This window comes from Lathamus discolor, chromosome 1 (genome assembly GCF_037157495.1).
Source record: "Lathamus discolor isolate bLatDis1 chromosome 1, bLatDis1.hap1, whole genome shotgun sequence".
Lineage (NCBI taxonomy): Eukaryota > Metazoa > Chordata > Aves > Psittaciformes > Psittacidae > Lathamus > Lathamus discolor.
Window position 1 is genome coordinate 12,460,901 of NC_088884.1, and position 22,060 is coordinate 12,482,960.

At 39.7% G+C, this 22,060-nt stretch overlaps 1 protein-coding gene across 1 annotated transcript in view; it reads left to right on the forward strand.

Annotated features, from left to right (window-relative positions):
* The first annotated feature begins 227 nt into the window (after window positions 1-227).
* The window catches only part of YAF2 (YY1 associated factor 2), a 31,321-nt gene continuing 9,488 nt past the window's right edge, over window positions 228-22,060 (forward strand). The window contains exons 1-3 of the mRNA XM_065692630.1: window positions 228-455; window positions 620-745; window positions 20,312-20,464. Of these exons, the coding sequence (XP_065548702.1) occupies window positions 430-455; window positions 620-745; window positions 20,312-20,464 (305 nt within the window). The 5' untranslated portion in view covers window positions 228-429. The remainder of the gene's footprint in view (window positions 456-619; window positions 746-20,311; window positions 20,465-22,060) is intronic.

Genomic DNA, 22,060 nt, shown 5'->3' on the forward strand with positions numbered 1-22,060 from the left:
GCCCTCGCCCCAACCGCCGCCAAGGCCGCCCCTCGGCGCCGGCCCCTTCCCGCCGCCGCGGGCCCGCCCCGCCCCGCCCCGCCCCGCCCCGCCCCGCCCCAGCAGCCCCCGCGGCGCCCCGGCTCCGCCGCCGCCCGGCTCGCAGCGCCCGAGCCGCCGGCGGTCGCGACCCTGCCGCCGTGCGCGGCCCGCCGGGCGCCGCGGCCTGCGGGCGGGCGGGCGCTGGTTGGCGGCGGGGGGACACGTGAGGGGGGAGGGGGCAGCGGCGGCGGCGGCGGCAGGAGTTTCCCCGACAGCTGGAGGTTGCGGCTCCTCCTCCTCCTCCTCCCCGGGTCCCCGTTAGAGCCGAGAGACCCCCGCGCTCCTCCTTATTGACAAACACACAAAGGGCCGCGCCGGGGCCGGGCGGGGGACGCGTCTGGAGCCGGCATGGGAGACAAGAAGAGCCCGACCAGGTAGGGGCAGCGGTGGCGCGTCCTCTCCTCCGCGGGCCCCTTCCGCGGCGGCCGGGTGCGCGGAGCCGCCTGCGATGGCGCCCGGCGGGGCGCCCCCGGGGGGGAGACGGCGGCGTGAGGGCGTCGTGCCCGCTGTTGCCCCTGGCGCGCGTGTGTCTCCGCAGGCCGAAGCGGCAGCCGAAACCCTCCTCGGACGAGGGCTACTGGGACTGCAGCGTCTGCACCTTCCGCAACAGCGCCGAGGCCTTCAAGTGCATGATGTGCGACGTGAGGAAGGGCACCTCCACACGGTGGGTCGCCGGCGGAGGGGGAGCGGGCGGGGAGCCGTGGGCAGCCTCCCGCCGCCCCGGGCTGTGAGGGCGGGCGGCGGTGGAAGAAATCGGGTTACGTTTACCGGGGGGTCCCGGCCCAGGCTAGGGGGTGCCCCGGTAAACGTGAGCCAAGTCGGGGAGCGGCGCCCCGTCGTGTGTGGAAACGGGGATGATAGGCACCCGGAAGGGCAGGATCGCCCGCGCGGCCTGACTCCGCGGGGGCCGTGCCCCTCACACCCCCAGGAACCATCCCTTGCAGCGTGCGCTAAGACACTAGCCCTGCCATGCTTGGGGTTTTTTTTCCCCTTTTAAACTGTTTTTTTCCGTGAGTTTAACTTTGCCTTATAAATACCTCCGTTTTAAAAATTATTACTAATATTATTTTAATTAGGTTTTAATCGTAGCACATCACTGTGCCAGTTTCTGGGGGCTGTAGGGGTGGATAAGACCCTTCGGCTGTTTAGGGAGGGACTGTTGATTGTGCCGTGCAGAAGTGCTGCCCTGCGTATCCCTGACTTCCCAGGAGGACCTGTTCCCTGTGCACTCGTCGGAAAGCTTGCGGCCGATTACCTGGTCCCTGTGTCTGGCGGTGTCTGTCCGTCCGTATTGTGGCCTAAGCGTGTGTGCCTGGGAAACGGAGGGTGTTTAAAATACCAACAGGAGTGCACTTGTAGCCGTTGCGTTCTCACTAAGGAAAATACTGCTACAGGATCCTTTGTTACAGTTATCATACCTAGGGGTTTATCCTGTCAGCAAGACAAGTTTAAGTGGCAATAAAAGTTGCAATCTGATCAAAACCAGCAATTACATTCCAGATACGGGTCAAAGCAGTGCTGAATATGACTTGCAACAAATGCTGTATGTCTGAAATTGTAAGGGCAGGGTTTGGTTCAATTACTTGACAAGAATGATTCATCTTTACTTCTAGACTTGATTTCCTAGACTTCTGAAAACCGGAATGAATGTTGAAAGGACTTGTCATAACTTCAGGTTTTGAATGCTAGTTGATTTTTTTTATCTTGTTACTTATTTTTTGAACTAAGGAACTTGGTGAGATAAATGTGCTGAGAGGAGTTGCATCTGTCATGTATAGTGTGGTTTCCAGTTATAACAATGGCACTGTGTTCATATCACAGATAGATGTGTGCAGTTTGGTAATGCTCAGCAAAATAATGCTGCTGAAATAATGAATGTAAAATTGGTAATGCTCAGCAAAATAATGCTACTGAAATAATGAATGTAAAATCTTTTGAAACAGCACGAGTAAAGCCTCTGTAACCTCCAGTCAGTTCGATAGGTGAAGTCAGTTGAAAATTATGTTTTGCTGCGTTGGAAACTCAGTTGGATAAAAGCAGTGAAACTGAGAAAGACCCAACAACCAAACAAAAAAGAAAAACCAAACAAGCTGGCAAAGAAGTGTGGAAAAAACAAGAGTCCTGGAAAAGCAATGTTATCATTGCCTTCTTTTTTCCCCTCCTGAGTATTTCATAATTTTTTAATACTTTAGCAACAAAATGTCTTTTTGTTTGGTTTTGCTTTTTTTGTTTCCACTTTGTCCCCCACAGCAGTCTGGTAGGCAGACCTTTATCTGATACATTGATTTTTGTTTCTCTACCTGAATTCTGAAACAGTGTGTAACTGAGTAGGTTTATGGGTTTCTTTCTTCCCTTAGGTTTAAATGGGTTGCATTTTCAGATGTTTGTAGAGCCCAGGATGTACACACAGCATGAGATAACTGCAGGTTGAGGTTTTAGGCCCCAGTTTAGGAATCAGATTTGAGCTAGTAAGCAGACCTTTGTGTCTGGAGGGAGTCATCAGGGTGCCAGAGAGACACAAAAGGCCATTTGGGTGCATTGTTGTTTTTTTTTTTCCCCTAAGGAGCTGGAGTCCCAGACACCAAACTGGTGCCTTGTTAAAACATTTGCTGGTACTGCCTGTACAACAACATGTTTTCTATCAGTGTTGGTCAGAATAACAATGCTATGGTGTTTTGATGACATGGTGAATTTATTTTTTTTAAGTCTTCCATTTTGAAGCTTAATGTTAGATTAAGTTGATGCTTCAGCACAGTTCTTAGTGTGCAGTGGTTCTTCAAAATTTCTACTGTGTTTTTTTTACTGAGGGCTTTGTCTCTAAGATACTGTAAAGTACTGGGGCTTTTTTTTTGGTTCAGAGAAGTCTTTAGGGTGGATGGTTTGTGGGCTTCTGCATGTTAAAATACACTGAATGCGACCAGATTTGCAGATGGAAAAACAGGCAATCATAGTCAAGTTTAGTGGTTTTGAAGGCACCGGGAAATTAAGTGCAAAGTTGATTAAAAATGTTGTCTTTTATATATATATATATATATATATATATATATATATGGCTTTCTTACTTACTTTGTAACCTACATTGTTCTATATTGTTGCTTGGGTACTGAGAAATTACTGTGTTCCTCTTGATAGGAGACTGTACTGAATATAGCAATTTTCTACATGTGACCTTTAAAACATTGTCAAATTCTTCTAGATGAAAGATGTTGTATAAATGTAAGGAACCTAGGGTTGTAATAATCATTCCTTACTTGGACAAATCTCCTGCTGAAGTTCATTAGAAGCATGATTAAGGAATGCTGAATAGGACCCTAACATACTGCGTTATAGAGGGAACTGGTAATGAACTCTATATTTAGGTTGTCTAATAGCTTCCATTATAAAGAAATTGTATGATCTCTTTGAGAAGCTCTATTGTTTGCAAAAGCCATCGAAGGTTGGCAAGAGGAAGAGTCCTTAGCTAAATAAGTGGTTTGATTTCCTTGCCCCATGAAATTGTTTAAGTTTTGCTGAGACATAAGCACTTGAAAATTGTGATTCCTCCTCTGTCCTTCGTGTTGTACAGAAAAGTGATTGCTAGAACCCTAGCAAAAAAGGTAAAGTGATTGCTGGAAAAAGTCCACACCAGTGTCACTGTAAAAGCAGTCGTGGAAATTATATTATGCTGAAAACCAGGAAGAGAATTGTTTGGCTCCTGGGAAGGTTATAGTGGGGTTGCTGAATTTGGTCTGATTCTCACAATACTGCTTTGCCAAAAGAAAGTTGTCTCCCTGTGCACGCTACCATTTTTCCTCTTTCTTTCCTTCTGCCCTTCGTGATGTTATCTGAACCAAGAGAACACCAGTACTAGCTGATCTTCAAGAGCTGGGCTGGATCCCTGGACAGACCTTATTGCAGCATTTGCTCCCAGCTTGTCTGTCCTTCAATAGGTGGTTGGGGTTTGGCTTGTTTTGTTTTCTTGCCAACTAATGGGTTAGTCACTGTAATTTAGATGTGTTGTTAAAGATTAGGAGTTCTGCTGCTGCTGGGAAGACCTAGCAAAAGGACTAGCATTCTTTCTAAAGGGATGTTTGTTTGTTGCTCTCTCCTGTCTTTTAGGAGCCTGTGTTAGTGCTCCATCACCTCTTTGCTTCATCTTCCCCTGATCATATTAATGCTGTTGTTATTCAGTTAGTGACAGCATCCAGATTTAAAATTACTTGTTGCTCTGCTTTTCTTGGTATGTTTTTGGTGCATGTGTATTATGGTCTGGTCTCTAGTTGCAGCATGCTATTCTTTTTTCCATGCTCTGCTTTTCCATCGTTCCAGTGTGAAGGAGGAATGTTTAGGGCAGTGTAGTAAGGACCTACAGGAGGAACTGCAAATCAGCTTCCTAAACTTCTAAATGCTTGGCATGATACTCTGCTGTGTAAATAAAGGAAAAAAAGGGCCAGGAATATGTGATCTATTTCCCCTTTTCAGAGTCGATAGCGTTCTGTGACTTTCAAGTTAGGAAAAAGGGCAGAATTCCAAAGGGTATTTTCGCTAATAGGATTCTCTTAGCTAATAATAGGAGAAGGTTTGTTGTACAATGTTGTAACTATTTTATCCTTGTTATGGTTTTACTTAATTTTTAGAACTACTTTTATTGCTTGCTTTGAGTTCAGTAAAAACTTAATCTTAGCTATAGATCTGTGAGACTCGTGCACACTATTCAAGCCCAAAGTATTTTCCTTTTAGCGGGGGCGGAGGGAAGGAGAGTGAGAAGATAAACCAGGTAAAAGTGGTTTCTGTGAAGTATTTTGGGGGTTTAGGGTTTTTTTTGTTTGCTTTAGGCATTCCTTTCTGATACATGTTGGGTGAGCTGCTATCTGTAACATCATTTACATCAAATAGCTCCTGAAATTTGTAGCCAGAATGAGAAAACCATCTCAAGTCGGGATGAATTTCTGTGGATTTGGTATCTACACCTCTTAACATCCTGTAGTGCTGAAGTAGACACATAACCAGCTGAATGGAGGGCTATGGCTTCCGTGTCCTGTGCTCTATTGATTTCCATTACTGAATCATTCCTTTTCTCCCAGCCTAAGGTATGAAAAGCCAAGTTTAAATCATACCAGACATGAAAGTCTGAGGTGTAACGAACTGGGATGCCATCTTTGTACATTTGCTTGATACTTGGTCTGTGCTCCTTGATTGTGCCTGAGAGTGTGGCCATTCAATATGTGCATGTATTTTATAAGTGTGTCTGACAGCCTCCTAAATATATGAGATACAGGTCTCTACTTGAAACTGTCACGAGTTTGTTTTATGCTTTGAGAAGCATAAATAAAATGTTTAATTTTTTAACTTGGATATCAAGGTCATTTTTCTTCAGAAAACATGTGCAATTTGTTTAGTCATGTACCATCTGGATGTTTATAAGCACAAATCAGTTACATTTAACCAAATGTGGTATTTGTATTTCTCTTGAAATGCAGTGCTGCTCGGGACAGGGAGTTAGTGCTTATCTTGTATATCTGGTTTAACATGTCTGTTTTACAACAGCTTGTTAAGGACTCTCTCTTCTGCCTTCCAGTATGCAGCCTGCGTGCACACATGCGCGCTTATGTGTCAGGGGGAAGGTTGTGAAGGAGAGAAAGAGGAAGAACCGCCCGTCATGCTGATTTTACAGATACATGACTGAATCAAGCTTAACAGACTGAGGAGCTGTTCCTTACTTGTGGTAGTTTGGAGAAGGAAATATTTGCAGGAATGAAGTGAGTGGAAAAGTCATATAATACAATCCATATTTTACCAAGCTCTGTATTACAAGTTTTATGTTTTAGCTTAAATATTAAATTATGAATACAATAATGAATAAATAATTCTCTTTTGCTCTGCAGATAGCAGTCAGGAAATCTAGTCATTCTGGACTTCCAGTCTTTTTAAAAGGAGTTTTTAAAAGTATCCACTGGAATTATTTGGGAATTTATTTAGGAATTATTTTCCCTGAAAAATACAGTGAAACTTAGGAAGTTTGCACGCATCAAGTTGAATGAGGTTTTTTTCTATCTAAACAAACATAGTCATTTTTGTTGACTGGGGTGGCTCTCTGATGCTGTTGATAGGTGTAGCTTGTATGGGCAACAGAGAATGCAATGAGCAGCCAATCAAAGGAAAATGAAGCTTATATTTTAGAAGCTGGTCTTGGTTTGGTTTGTGGTGGTTTGTTTAAGTTTAATTCTTTGTTAAATCTATGTAGTTTTGAACCTGACAGATACTTTAATCCATTTTTCTAAACAGCTTATGAAAAAATGTGCTTTTTCGCTTTTTAAGCATGAGCTCGGTATATAATATCTATATTTTGGTTTGAGATTTGTTTGGTTTTTTTCTGTAACTCCCAAATGAACAGTATTTTATTTGATACTGATCTAAGACCCATCAGGGTCTCTGTCTGATCCAGCTCTGATGGTTGATTTAAACCCAATTTAGTTGTTTCTTTTTGCATCATATTGAAAATAGTAGTTGTATCAGCAGTCATCTTTGGCTAGAAATTTAGGTAGCTGTCATTGTTCTATGGGTATATACCTTATATAATTAAAAAAACGCAGAAACCTATTGCTTTCTGTAAACTTTTTCTGTTCCCTTCCTATGATAACTGATGATATCAAAGCTGCTGAACAGGAAGGAAAACTTCTCAGCACTCTGTTTCCAAGATCTTGAATCTGATCATGGGCTTAAAAGATACACTCTCTGGAAGGCCAACTTTGTTAACAGGCACTGCAGGGCCAGAGGTAGGTTCTGCAAGTTAATAATGGCTTGTTCAACTGAATTGTACCAAAGCCAAGCAAAATAGGTGAGTGTTTGTTTTTCATGGTTACTAAAATAGTAACAGCTCTGAATACATCTGAGTTCTTTATAGGGGTGGTTCTGAGAAGGCTAACATGTCTTACTTGGCTTGTCCATGTTGCCCTAGGAACTCATGATGAAAAAGGTCTTCCGGTGAGCTAGACCCCCGATACTGAAAGAGAATCAGTAAACCTGGGCAACTTGCAACATAAGAAGTCTCCAGTGGAGGAGACTGTAACCCCTTTATACAGCTTATTTCTGGTGCTCTTTTTGCCCTTGATGTTTTTCCAGATATCTAACCTTTGTGTTCAGTGAGTTGATTTATATTCTCCCTATCCCAGTGAATTACCCACTATATTTGTAGTTCTTTTGTTGCTGGGTTATGGTTTCCATGTTCACCCATTTTCTCTTTCTTAAGGAAGCAAAATTTCAGCAGCCCTTTCTTATAGGTGTCATTTTTCTTCAGTTTATATCCCAGTTCTTTGTTCTTGACTCTTCAGTTGACACGTTTCTTACAGTAGTGGCCTAGAATGAGGACATACCTACAGCTGAGTCATCGCCAGTGTAAGGTGTAGTGAGACTGTGCCTTTCCAGGATTCTACTAAATGATGTCTGATGTTGGTGCTTCCCTGAATGAGCCTTTTCTTCTTGCGCAGTAGCGTCACAATGTTGGTTTCTTCATGCCTTGAGATCTACTTGATTCAGTACAGTCTGGGGTCATTTTATGTTCCACTGTTACTTAAGTAGGGCTTTTTGTGGGGCCTGTGGTGCTTTGTACTGTTTTCCTTGGATTTCATTGTTTTAATTTTTGAGTCTTGTTAACTCAGGATGATTTTGGCAGGTAGTTCTCAGCACTGTTCAGCTTGGTGCTGCTTGTTTATTCTATTCCTTATTCTTTTGTCCACAACATGATTAAAAATATTTAATAGTATACCTGTAGAACCTCACTATAAATGCTGTCCTACATCTACAGCTGATGGTTGAGAACTATTAAAACTGGGCAAACAAAATCTAATTTTGAACTTCATTCTGCACAACTTTGTCCCCGTCAAAGTCTAGTTTGAGTGGGGGAATATATTTTTGATTTCATTGCAAGTCAAGACTTGGGCCGTGTATTGCTTTTCTCCTAGTTGCTAGGACAATTGGTCCATTCAAGAGAGAAACTAGACTGTGTCAAGCCAATTGTCTTTATTCTTTAATGCTCCCAATTGTTAAATAATGTTATTCTAGTATCTTTCTGAAATCTGAGTTAGGCTGTGACTCATCTACTACTTCCTGAAATTTTATATACCATTTTGGGTTTGCTTTTTTACTTTTTTTCCCTCTTCTGCAGTACTTGATGACATCTTTCTTCTTCCTGTAGTTCTCTAAACAATTTGTTTCTCAGGATGGATTTCTTTAGATGCTGTTGACTGTCAAATATGTAACATTCAGTAGCCTGGTCTGTTTCTTATTCTAATTTGTACTTGCATCCCCTTGTTTAATTTGGTTACACGGTATTAAACTTCTGTGTGAAGACTGAAGCAAAGAAGCCTTTATGCCATCTGGTATTTGCTTTCTCTCCATGTTTGATAATGGCTATACTTCTTTCTTTCTATTTCCATGTTCAAGTACTTTCCTTTGGGCCATAAGTAATGCATGTTTCAATGTGTTTAGCTTTTTTATTTTCTTTCTTTAGTGGAAATGTTATCTTTGTTTTTAGTGCCACCAGTGGTATTCTTGCTCGTTGTGTCTTTTCTAGGGAAAATGATTAGCTGTCCTAGACTAAAAGCTACTGAGATTTGAATAAACACATACAATTAGATTAAGTATGTTAAAAGAGAAGTCTAGCTGATGAGGAAGCTCTTTTATCGCCTGCAGAGTGATGAGAAGTTGCATTTTCTGTCATACAACTTTTTGTAACAATTTTCCCTTTACTGTTGTGACAGCCCACTGTGCCTGTTCCTGTGATAAAGTGTCTGTACGTTTCATCTTGAAAGTCAGGTTAGGATAGTATGCTTTGCAGAAAAGTTTCTCAGGGTATCAAATGATGTCTAGTTAGCTGATTCAGCCAGCTACAAAATATTTTCAAAGTAGGCTAGTGGAACAAAACATTAAGTGATCATTTTTAATGCTTTCATGCAATAGCTTATCCTAGTTTAAGTAGGACAGAGAGATCCCGAGGATTGTCTGTGATGTGCATTCCACTGGTATGTGGTACGTTGATGTAGAGCAGGATTGAACTTGGGAGAGTTCAGCTGCAGAATGTTATTGGTAGGCTTTCAGCTGGCAAACTTTCCCTCAGAAGTCAGATTGAAGACTACAAGATACAACCTTGACGTCCGCTACAAGTCTTTTCTTGTTTTCATAAAGAGTTGGAGGGTGAAGAGGAAATGAACAATAGAAAATTTACCTGTTTTAACTGACTAGAACTTTGGGACTTCAAACTTTTCCATAATCCTTGAATATTCTTTTTCTGAACTGCACAGGTCAAATGACAGTGCTTGGTAGAAAAAAAAAAAATAGGTGAACGAGTGGGGGGTTTAAAATTCACTTGAAAAGTAGAGTTCCTAACTCTAAAAGCTGGAAAAAAATTGCTTTGACAGATTCAGCAAAAGGAAGGTTGTTTCTTACAAATGTCATTGAATTCTGTGATGAGGGTTGTAAGCTTGAATTCTGTAGCTGAATAAGGGAAAAAGAAACGGTCAGGGCTCACAATTGTGGCATCTTTTTCTAATATACATCTTTTCTGGATAGCTTATGGAGACTTAACTTTATAGGCAAAGTGCATAGTGTTTTCCCCTACTTAAGGAGGACGTCTTCACGGGGTTGACTCTGAATGGAAGAAAGTTCTAGAATGCTGTAGCCTCCTGTAAAGATTACACATAAGTGCAGAACAAATAAGATGGGCCAGAAACAAGCTCCTTCCTGCTTGGCTCCAAAACTAGCTGTGTCAAGTGTTCACTCCGTTTTGTGCAACAGTGACTGTGCTGCTGCCTCAGTATGAACCTCATGGTTTTTTGTGTGTGTGTTCTTGCTACGTGCAAGAAGCACCGCCGTTTCTACAGGAACGGGACAGAGGAGCAGCCTGGAGGATCCAGTCAGTCCTTTGTGGGACTGGAGGCTGGGAGAGGTCACTTCCCCATGAATCCCAAGGATCTAGGGGTCAAAACCACTGTAACCACTGCCTTCTCTGCAGACTTCCAAATGCTGCCTCCTCAGGGGATGATGTTAAGGAAATTGAGCTTTCTGACCCCTGCTTATATGTAGCACATTGTTATCTAGGGAATATAAATTGCTTGAAACCCATATGTTTCTCAAACAGGATATTTTTAATATATCTGTGATGCTGAGCATCAGTGAACCACAGTTCATAGAGAAGAATTTCTAACAACAGTGTGCAAGAGGTTGAAGCCTTAAGACTGGTTGTTGGAAATGTAACATTTGATGGCTGCTTTAAAAACTATCTGTGAAGATGAATTTGGGCTTTATAAAGGTTCTGATATGGGTATTTCTTCTAAAGGCAGACTGTTGTGCAGTGTACCAGTTTTCTTCAGGAGACTTGATGCTGGCCTCATCTGTTAAATGTCATCTGGAAAATAGGGCATTCCCTTTAAGGGAATGATTAAATAGGGACACTGCCTCAAGGGGTAGTTTTCTGCACATTTATACAGTGACTGATAAAACCATATGGGTTTTGTAAGTCTGTTCTAATTGAATCAGCTTTTATTGAAAGACAGAATTGCTAGAAATGCACTGAATGGATGAATTCCAAGTAAGTGATTCACGCCGTAAACCAGCTAGGAATATGAAAACACTGGCTGAAAGTTAGAATACAGATATACATAGAAAGTGTAGAAATTGCATTGTTACTCTGCAATATGCATATGGATCTATATTATGTTTTCCCATACAGACCACTAGCTCCACTGTTTGCGCTGTCATAGTTATTCAGTTGTATTATTTGTGGAGGCAGTGTAATGTACTGTTAACATTCTAGGATATGACAGAAGGGATGGTAATGAGGAAAAATAAATTTGGATAAGAACGTAAATTATCAGTGTTGAGGATGCATTTAATCATGAGCTGCTTCAGTGTAGGAATAAAGACTAGTTTCTCACAAGATGGCTTTGTGTGGTGATTAGTGTGAGCATATTCATGTGACACGGCAAGCTAAACATAGTTTAATCTGATAGTTTTTATTCTATGAATAGCTTAATGGAGTACTGATGACTGAGGGAGGGTGAGCTGATCTGTGTCAGAATCCTAAGGCTGCTGCTTCTGCTAGTGATTTAATTTAATTGCTAGCAATCACTGTACTTGCATTACAAGAATGGGTAATAGGAAATATTCTTTGCTTTTCATAATGCGACTTCAACTGCTAAAAATCAGGAGTGGCATCATTACATGACCTGTTAACTTCTGTGTAGACCACAGTTTGCAAGGTCTAATTAGGCACAGTGTTTGCAGTACTACTTTATATACTAAGTATACTTAGTATACTGATAATTTCCCATTTGCTTAAAATGATATTATTGATGTGCTTATGCAGAAATTAACATCTCCCCCTTCCTCTGCCTTTTCTGTCTTCTTTCTTTGGGGTTTGGAGGTTGTGGTCTGGTGGTGCTTGTTTGCAAAAATCAGCAATGCTAATGGAACAAATGTTTGTGCTGTGTTTTTAGTGAAGTTGAAAAGGCAATTTCCTTTGTTCTGTTTGGCAGCACCTAGAAGCTCTTGTTGCACAAGGTGCCATGCAAAGAGTTTGTGGAATAGGCGTGATACTCCATTAAAAGATAAATGTGATTGAAATAGTAAATTTTCCTTATGTATCAAATCTAGGAAAAGAAACAGTTGTTAGCTGAAAAATTGCCTGATGGAAGAAAATAAAGTCTGAAAGCATTGTAGCTACTAATCTGCAAATATGTGTGGGGGTATGTGTGTTTTGTGACAATTCTCTCTAGTTATTTGGGAATGAATGATTTGCATTTCACAAAAATAGTCCTCCACTATTGAAGTCTGAAAAATATTTCACACTTTAAGTGTTTATGGTCAAACTACCACTTGAAAATATCATTGGCTTCTTGAGACGTGAAGGGAGATCAGTAAAAAAGATCCAGAAATGGATAGGGTACAAATAGGGAATTTTTTGTCTTGGTTTCTGTATAGCCAGATTGCATGTATTTGCACCTTAACAATACAGATTCATGCATAAACTGAAATGAATGGCCTGAAATGAACGGCCTAAAATGTAAGACTTGAACTTTTGCCTTCTTCCTTGAAGTTTATTAAGATTCTGCCATTCACTATGTGTCAAATTGACTGTTGGCTGTCTGCATCATTATGTGTGGACAGTACATGTGTCTCTCTTTTATTGATTTCTTTCTATATTGGAAAGAAATTAAGTAACAATTTCTTGACTCTTAGGAAATGCTTCACCTGTGCATTTGTAAGCCATGATAACAAGAGGACCATGCTAAATTAAATTTGGTTCCATTTATTTTATTTAAAGCTGTCAACACCATTGCAATGTCCATATAAATACAGGCCTTGGCCTTTCAACATTTTTCATGGATTCCTAGTCTTTAAAAACACCCAACCAGGCAATCTCTTTGAAGTCACATCCTTTGCAGGCAGAGGACAGCTCAAAACAAGGAAGATTTGGGTAGCTCTGTGTATGTTTAATTTTTCTGTCTGTCAAGGTGACGTTGCTTACATTTGCTATTATTAGAGCCAGTTACAGTGGGAGGGGAAAAAAAAGGGGTATAGATACAAAAATCATCAGTGTCATTGTAACCTGAGTTGCAGAAAGACTTCTGAAAAAGAGAGAAGACATGCCTGAGGAAGAGGGAACTTGATATTTAAGTAACTTGTTAATCTGTATATAAAGGTGGGGGGGAGGGATATAGCTATTAAAAAGAAGTGACTAGTGAATGGGAGGAAAGTTCCTTTACTTAGTAACTTCTACTTCAAGGTATTGTGTTCTTAGAGAAACTGAATTTGAAATATGTGTATGTATGTGTGCCTACATATATATATACTGGAGCTATTTAGACCTTCTGGCGTCTAAATCTGTATCATCAGTCCATCATGGAAAAGTCACATTCCAAAGCTGCTGGTTGTAACCTGTCCTGTGATCTTCAGAATAAAAAGCTGTCTAAGCCGTCTAACAGTTACGGTTAGAACTTTGCATAATTAATGTCTCTTTGAAAACACGCAGGGAGCATATCGCACTAAAATGTTGCTGCAATGTTTAACTATAGCTGTACCCTGTAAAAGTTACTGACATCAATGCTGTAAGAATGGCTCAGAACACTCATACCCAAGTGAAGATATTCTCCTAATAGCGTGTTACAAGAGTAGTCTTTCACGTAGAAAATCTCCTACTTAAAACAACTTTTTCATATCCTTCTTTTTGTCTGTTTAAAAAGCTGTTTATTGTAAGGTCATGCCTCTTTCCAGCTGACTCCCTGTATACATCTGCTTGCTTTGGACAATAGGAATAACTTGTTTTGAAGCTAATAGCTCTAGTTACTGCGTTATGATATATTTGAGAATGTGGACCTTTTCAGTTGGAGAAAGGAGGACATGTGATGAAGGAAATGTGAGCAGGGACTAGCAAGAAAAAATGATGATGAAGTAGAAAGTATGCAAAGATAAGTTTTTCTTGAGATTTCAGTAATGACCATGAGCTAGAAAAATGAAGATTAGAGTATTACTGTGGATATCAGATTTCTATTAGCTTCTTGAGACATTAATACTTAGGATAGATGTGAGTGGAAAATGATCTTCAAATAAATTGTAAGATATTTAAAGCCTGTACATTTGTACTGGGAAATGATCCAGTCTAATAACGAAAGAACAGAGTAGGATTTGAATGATTCAACTTTGTTCTCAACAAGATTTTAATGTGCTTAACTGTATTCTGTTTAGAGTTTTAAAAGACATGTACGTTACACACATCAGCAAAACAAGATTTGTATTAGGGCTTCATTAAAACTTAACCTTATTTCTTCTAAGATAGAAGGAAAAATCAAAGGGGTATTAATCAGACAGACAGTGGATATTGGTAACTCTTGAAACACCCTGGAGAGTGAAATTCGGGGCACTGGTTGACTAGATTACTGGCAGAATGAGTTCTGTCATGCCTTGGTGGTGGAACAGAAGAGATTGCAGAAGTAGGAATGAAGCTGATGTTCAAAAACATGCTGGACTTACTACTTGAGTCTTGTGCAGTGAGGGCCTTAAAGCAACAAGAAACGAAGTAGAAGACTGGGGAACTTCCATTAACTTAGAAGCATTTATTCTGTCCTCTGAATCAACTGAAAGGGAAGAATACTTTGTATTTGAAGAATAATGTGGATTTTCATTTTTGAGGAAAGGATTCTGTGACCAAGGGCAGGACAAAATCAGTGAGGTTTCTGTTCCAGCTATTTCTAACCTCTCTTTTTTGAGGGATAAATCTGCTGTCTTGAACAAAAGGTCAGTATCTCCCTGCAGGGAAGAGGAGTTCAGATAAATGTTACTGCTTATGGATTAGGGTTGCCTTTGAATAAAACCTCTAGGTTTCTGAAACCTGTTTAGGTTTGTTTGGGTCTTCCAGTCTTTTACAATCTGTTGCAGTGGAAGAAAGGACAATTTGTGTGCAAAGTTGTAATTGCAGAATATATGGAATATGCGTAAAGATTCTACATAAAAGCAAGTGAAGAATTTTGAAGAAATACCACAGACCTTGTTTTTCTCAGGAGCTGAGAATGAAAATATGATGGGAGATAAGATATATCAGCCTGAAAGCTCAAACTGTTCTGATGAATAAATGAGTCGTGGTACATAATAGTTACCTGTTCTGTTTAATAGTATGAGCATCTTATCTATTTCATTGAATCCTTCTGTCATTCAAAAGGCAGCTTCTTAGTATCTGGAAGAGAAACCCAAAACAGATCAATACCATATTGGGCAGCTACGACATTACATCCTTCTGTAGGAGTACTGTTTCATAGGCAGTTTCTTCCTGATTTCTAGGATGAGGCAAGATGTGTATAATTTCACAAGTAACCAGGGAGTAAGAGGAATTTGAAAACAGAAATTTATCAACTAAGTTAGGTAAGTAAAACTGGACAAGAATATTGCTCTAGTCATTGGAGGGAGTGTGGCAAGTGATCAGAGCTCAACAGCAGGCTTAAATATCTGACTTAACGTGGTATTGTAAACATTTTTACGTATGTTGCAGGTGGCACTTTCTTTATGAAATAGATGATTTGCACTGCAGACAGGATAAGCCTTCAGCAAGGGCATTTTGTCTGAATTGGAACCAGATGGTGAATGGACCTGAGAAGAAGGAAGGGAGGGATCGCATTAGAATGGAAGCTCTACTTGACAGATACTATTCTGGATCCAGGTTATCTGTTGAATATTTTTCAGCTTGATTGAAAGCTGAGGTGACAGCACTTCCTTAATTTAGACATGTGCTGTTAAGATTGAGAAACCATAATTTTAATACTTCTACAGTAATAATTTGCAAAGCAGAGGAGATGTAGCTTCAATAGTGGGCCTTTGAGTACGTCTTGGTGTCCTCAGAATATCTGGCCTCTGCAAATCATGCGTTATAGATGACAATGCATTTTTCCCACAACAGGTTGAAAAGGTCTTATGTGTTCAGCACTTGGATTTAATTATAGCATGTCTTTCCATGCAGAAAAGCATAGGTTATATTCTGAGGTATGTGGCTGCAGAGAGGATATGGGTACTGGTTCTATGTGGACCAGTCCAAGTCCAGCATGGCTCGCACCGAATCAAAGCTCAGCTGTTGGCTGTGCGATTGGACTGTTGTTGTCTCTGTGCTGTGCTTCTCAGCAGTCTTACTAGCTTGGCTGCACTGTGTGCTGCTTGGCAGTCTTACTTGGTTGGCTCTGTGTCTTCAGGATACGCAGCACCAAACAGATGAATCCTCTCCTGACCTTCCACACAGGGGTGCATCGTGCTAATGCAGGACTAGCTTGAAATGCAGGTAGATTTGGGGTTGGTTCCTGGAAAAGTAACAGTTGCCCACATCATGCTCTTAGTTTCCAGACTGTAGCAGATGGACCCAAGAGCTGGTTTGACAGATAAGTAGCTGAGGTCTGTCAGAATTTGAGCTTATACTCTGAGCAGTGCAGGAGACATGAGACTGCTTCAGGGACTCGTGACCGCTGTAGAAGCAGCACTGTGCAAGTGTAGTTGTGCTCTGAATAATTAAATAAACTCAGACAGACCCCAACATGCGTCGGCATTAAGCCAGTTCAATTGTCTGCATGTTTGCACAATTTGGACAACTGAGAGCTTGCTGTGCTTCTGCTGCATATGTTGATTATTAGTATGGTACATGGATTTCTCTTTTTTCTGCTTTGTGTAATGAGACCAAGTTATTCCATCATATCAAATTGGTCAGAATTCTTTTTACACAGGCTATTGCTAGGTGAGGGAGATTAAGGAATCATGTACTGCTGTGAGATGTCTAGAATGACTTACAAGCAGGAAGATGCTGTGTTGAGCTCTGGGAGAGGGAAGTGACTTGGGACAAAAGTTGCTTTTGGTCTAGTGCACTGCATGTAGTCTTTAATGAGTATTGTTCATCTCTAAGCATGTAAATTGCTATATTTTTATTAAATAATGCCAACAGTGAAAACTAGGCCATCCTTCTCAGTATTAAATATTCGCTCCCTTTGAGAGCATCAGTGTTGAATGAGTTTCTTCACACAAAACCTAAACAGACAAGTCTCTGCAGCTTCTGTAAATATACCCTGTAAAGCAGATCAAATCCTGTAAAATAAAACATAGCCACATCCAGCAACGAAGAATAGAGTTAAAATTATGACATCCTTGTCATTTAGCATTAATGGAAATTGCAGAGAAGACAAAAATGGTATCCTTGAGTGTTTGCATTACTGTCTGTTGGCTTTTTGAAAAAAGCAAAAATGTAAGTTTTCCTTTTTTTCAAAGGAGATTATGAAGTGAGTATTTCTATGCAGGACCTTGAAAGCAGCATTGGAATTAAATAATTGATAAAGTGGAATGGATGAGTTTGGAATAGAAATGTAGGTAGAAGTATGGCTGATGTTGATGTAGAAGAAAAGTAACAGTGGATGTAAAGGAAAACTAAGTGATAGAGAAGGAGAGGCATGATATTTAGTGATCTCTTGGAAGCTCGGGAAATCACTTTGTGGTACAGCTGCAGTGCTTAGGGACTAAACCATAAAGCTCACCTCTGTTGGAAAGAGTTAATAGCTCTTACATCTTTTGTAATAGTGTATAATCTCTTGATGAGTGTTTCACTTCAAATGATTGAAATGAAATTAAGAGATAAAAATGCAAGGTTTTGAGGGGCTAAGCAATATGTATTGGATTTATGAACATTTCTTTCTCTAGTTCTAGCTTCTTCTGTTGTAAAGTCACTCCCAGTGACAGAGGCAAAAATTCTTGTAATCATAATGCAGAAGTTTATAGAGCTTCTTTCTAAAGAAGGAAGTGCTCTTGAGTATGCTCAAAAAGCAGGTTACTGTAAACATTGATAAAGTAAAAGGCAGTGTTAACATTGTCTATATCTACTTAATCTGTAGCAGCCTATTACAAGGAGTCTTTAACTCGTTTTGAAAACCAGTAATTTAAAATGTTGCATGTTGGCAAATCATCAAAATCAATTTCCTGTTACAGGAATAGTTTTTCTTACATTTATCTTGTCTGAGGGAAAGGTTTCTCTCCATGAATTCTTTCATGCTTGAATGACGTGATTCAGCTGGTGCTAAATCATGAACAATTCTATCAGTCTAAAGCTTCACGAGTGGTAAAGTTATCTCCTGAAGCCTGCATGGCTTGCAAAGCCCTAGGTTTCAGTTCAGTAGCCCCTCCTGTGTACCTGGGGCAGGGGATATAAGGAAGGCTTGAAAGACACTGTCAGTGTTCAGAGATGTGAATTTTTTTTTTCCTCTCAAATTTTGAAGATAAAACCATTGAGTGCCTCATTTAAGCAATCTGGAAGTGACAAAGCAGGTAAGAGATTGTAGGACATAGATATAACTGATAGACAGCTCTAGAAATAATTGACAACAAAGATGACTGTTTAATTGCAAGGAATAGAACATTTGAGTGGAATTCTTTGTCACAGCAAAACCACATAGAACCTCTATGTTAATTTTTAGTGCATCCTCTCAAATGTGATTTCTTTGTGGGTTTTCTTCGTCTTAACTAGCTTCTGTGTCTTATGGTAAATAGCGGTTTTGTCGGTCTCATTTGGTTAATGGCAGTAGAAAAAATTGTTCTAAACCTAGAACTTGGTTCTAAGCTTAATTTCCTCACTGTACTCTAATAGAAATCATCTAGTTTGCCCTCAATAATTGAAATTGTTGTAAATTGAGAACCCCTAACATAGTTGGCTAGGAATGTTTTTTCCTGTCTCTAGACCTTTTTAGCAAGTTTCCATGATCATGGTGTAGTCCATAGTCCCAAGCAATAATTAAGTCTATGTTGAGAAGTTCACTGCTGTCTAACTTTGTAAGTAATGTGGCAGATCATTCTCTCAGATCACTTTGTAGTAATGCCAGGATTGTCATTTGACCATCACTAGAAATATTAACTCCTTACATCCCTGTCTCCTGGACCAGTCTTCAAGACAGATTATCAGTTCTGTTTATATACCACAAGTGTTTTCCACCTGAAATTATAATCTTGTGCAGCCATTACACCTTGGTGGTTCTTGCTTTGTTATGACGAAAGATCAAAACAGTTCAGAGACAAGTTTTCCTAACAATGTCCTATGTACTCTGTTAATGTAAATAATTGTAGTCCATTGAGACGTTTCAGTGATTCTTGACTCTCTATACTGTGTGTTTTCCAAGGTCCTGGTTGCAGTGGTCTCATGAAAAGCATGTAGTCATATGTTTGCCAGTTGGTATAAACGGGGTAGTTTTCAGTAAGTGACCTGTTGCTAATCTTTGTCTCTTCATGAGTTAGCATGGGCTTAGTTCATGCTAACTATGAACTGGTAGAGTTGTATATGGTAGTCTAGGTTTTAACCTAAAGTTCTAATGTGTTGACAGTTTCAGTAGTCTTTATTTTTACTTTAATTCATGAAGAACTTGCTATGAAGACTCGTGTAATCTCAGCTGATTTCTATTAGCCACCTTTCCCACACTTTATGGATTCTTGTAACTTGGCTTTCACTGTGTAACATGAACTATTGCTGAAAATGGAACTTGCTGATGGGACTTGCCTTGATTTTTCTGCAGTTCTTATTATTTTACTCTTCACTTCACCTGAGGAAGAAGTGCTGGTAGCGTGATCCTGTGGGTTGGGATAAGCGAATAAGTGTAAGACCTCATAGCTTCTGTTGTTCTAGTAACTGGTTGATACTTTCAGACTACCGCAGTGCATATAATTTGTGCTTTTTCTATTTAAAACCCCAACCACACAACCCAGCTAACAAAACCCAAGAGCCTGGCAGAGTAAGCACTCTTCTGGAGAAGAAATTTGCATCTTCAAAGTCTCAGTAGAACCATGGAATCTTCCTTTGTATATGTCATGACTTGAAATTTCCTAATTCTAAGATCTTAAAATAAATGAATACATTTGCATTGGAAAGAGTAAAATGTTTCATTTCAAATTAGAATGCGTGTATTCCAATACAAAATTAAGCCATTTCAAAATATTTCAGGAAATGTAAAGAGAATAAACTGTAGAAATTCTTTCGCCTGCTGCTCCTCTTCCCACCCTGCTTTTTAGCTTGGATCAAAACTTGGAAATGAAACCTCCACTATGTACAGTGGCAGAATGTGGTTGGAAGTTTCTGTTGCCAGCTTTTAAAGTATGTATGTTCTGATAGCTGCATCTCCCTAATATTAGTGCAGTGCATTTTTTACCAGTGAACAGCATGTTAAAAATGATATGTAGTAGGATTTGCTATTGCTTTCAATGAATTTGTTTGAGCAGAAAACACTGAAGCTTTACTCTATAAGGCCAGCAGGGGCTTTAGCTCTGATACCTGAAAACTCAGCTTTTTCATTTTTGTGGTATGGATTGTATACTTCTGTATTGGAGTACGCTCAAAACAGACCCCATCATCATTTGAGAGGGCTGGGAGTAGATGGCAAAGTATTCTCTCTGGAAGCTTCATCTTTTGAAGTAAAATTTTGTAAGTCTCTGCCTGGCTATGATAACTGTGAAAGGAGGGCACATTGCAAAATCTTGTCTCTAAATCATTAAAAAAAATACATAATTTCATTTGTTGGTTATGCAAGTGAAACAAAAGGCTGTAATGGTTTAAACTGATATGCTATTTAATGAAGTGTTAGCAAGAAGGGTTAGCAGTTTTAGCAGTATTTCTTTTTATAGTGATTGTTAATAACTGAAGTGTAAAGAGTTTGAGACTTGTAAAATCTAAGCATTATGTGTGTCTATATATATGTGCACACAGGAAACCTCGACCTGTCTCTCAGCTGGTTGCACAACAGGTTCCTCAACAGTTCGTGCCCCCTACCCAATCAAAGAAAGAGAAAAAAGACAAAGTAGAAAAGGAAAAAAGTGAAAAGGAAACAACAAGCAAAAAGAACAGTCATAAGAAAACCAGGTAAAAACTTTAGAAACTTTTGCAGTATTAGTATTACACAATTTAGAAAAGAAAATGAGAAAATATTCCATTGTTTTACAGGTTTGTAAGTGCTGTGGCAAACTCTTTCAACAATAAGGTTAAATGTGTGTGAAATTTCATTGGATTAGGATGCCTACTAAATGCAAAGAAAACCTGCAGTTTGTAATTTTGACCAGAAGATGGAGACCAGCTGAATATAAAGACTTGGCTATTTTTATTAATGGTTACGGGTGTATTTCTCACACCATCCAAAACTGTAGATAGTCAAATGGAAAATACTAATCTCTGGAAAAGAGAGGGGACAGGAGTGACTAGTTTTTGTGTAGAATAATAAAGTGAACCAGTGACAGACTGCAGAAGAGTGGCAATGTGGTTATTGCTATCCTTGCAGAACTGGAATAAACTCTGAAGGGCTGAACTAGGGTATAAATCAATGTGACAGGATAAGGCACGTGTATTACCTAGTGATAAAAGTCTGTGTTACATCTGGGATGCTGAAGGAAACCTTGGACTCTTAGAACTGAAAACATGAAATACTACAGTACAGATAAGCTGTTGTAAAAGCCTTATCCTGACCAGGTGGAAGGAGGGTGCAAACTGCAAAACAAAAGCAGCAAGTTTAACCCCTAAATCATTATAGTCTATGCGTAAAACTATTGTGGCAAGAATGCCGTGCCAAAAAAGCTGAGAAATATGAGAGATGTGTAGCCTAATCAAATGTGGGAGGAACTATTGATTTTATTTTCATTTTCTGGAGGCATTCCACAGTAGTCCAACCAAGGAAGATTGTTTGGATTAGTTATACAGAGAAGTAGCAGATGCTTCTCTTGTGCCTGAAATAGGATCATCAGGATAAGAACCTGGAAGAGATTGAGAGTCAAGAAAGAACAGTCATTAAGAAAGTCACGGTTAGGATTAAGGATACTGAGATGTTCCTTCCTTTTTTTTTCTTTAATGCTCAAATTTACTATCTTGCCTCATGTAGCTGAGGTACTCCAGTTATGAAGTATTTGAAGTTAACATAGGATTAACTAAGCTAGTTAAATATTATAAACTGAAGTATTGGTGGTTGAATTGCAATAGTACATTAAAAATGCAGAGGTGAGGTCGGGAAGGAGGGAGAGCGTTTGACAAATAACTAAAATAAAAACCTTGGACTGAAATGCCAGTGTTGAGATTTGCATTAAGAATTGTTATTTGAAATAACTAAGCTACTTTTTTAACTGCTTCAAACAGTTCAATTTTTCACAGAATTGATTCACTAGGTAGGATAGAAAGTTAGCAATGTTTGATTAGTTTAAGCAGATTTCTTCAGTGTCTTCTGGGAAAAGGATATTCTTTTCTCTTTGCCTTTAAACTTGTACATCATTGCTGGAAAGGAGCATAGAAATCTGCATGCACACTCAAGATGATTAATAAGCTCCTGGCATGGCACTTATGCGGGCTGATAATGCTGAGTTTTTCTCTCTGTTCCCATGTTTCAGAGCACCAGATTTTCAGTTTTCTCTTAAATTCTTCAGTCGTGCTACTTCAGCCTCAGGGGAACAAGATGTGAAAGCCTATCTCTATTCTAGT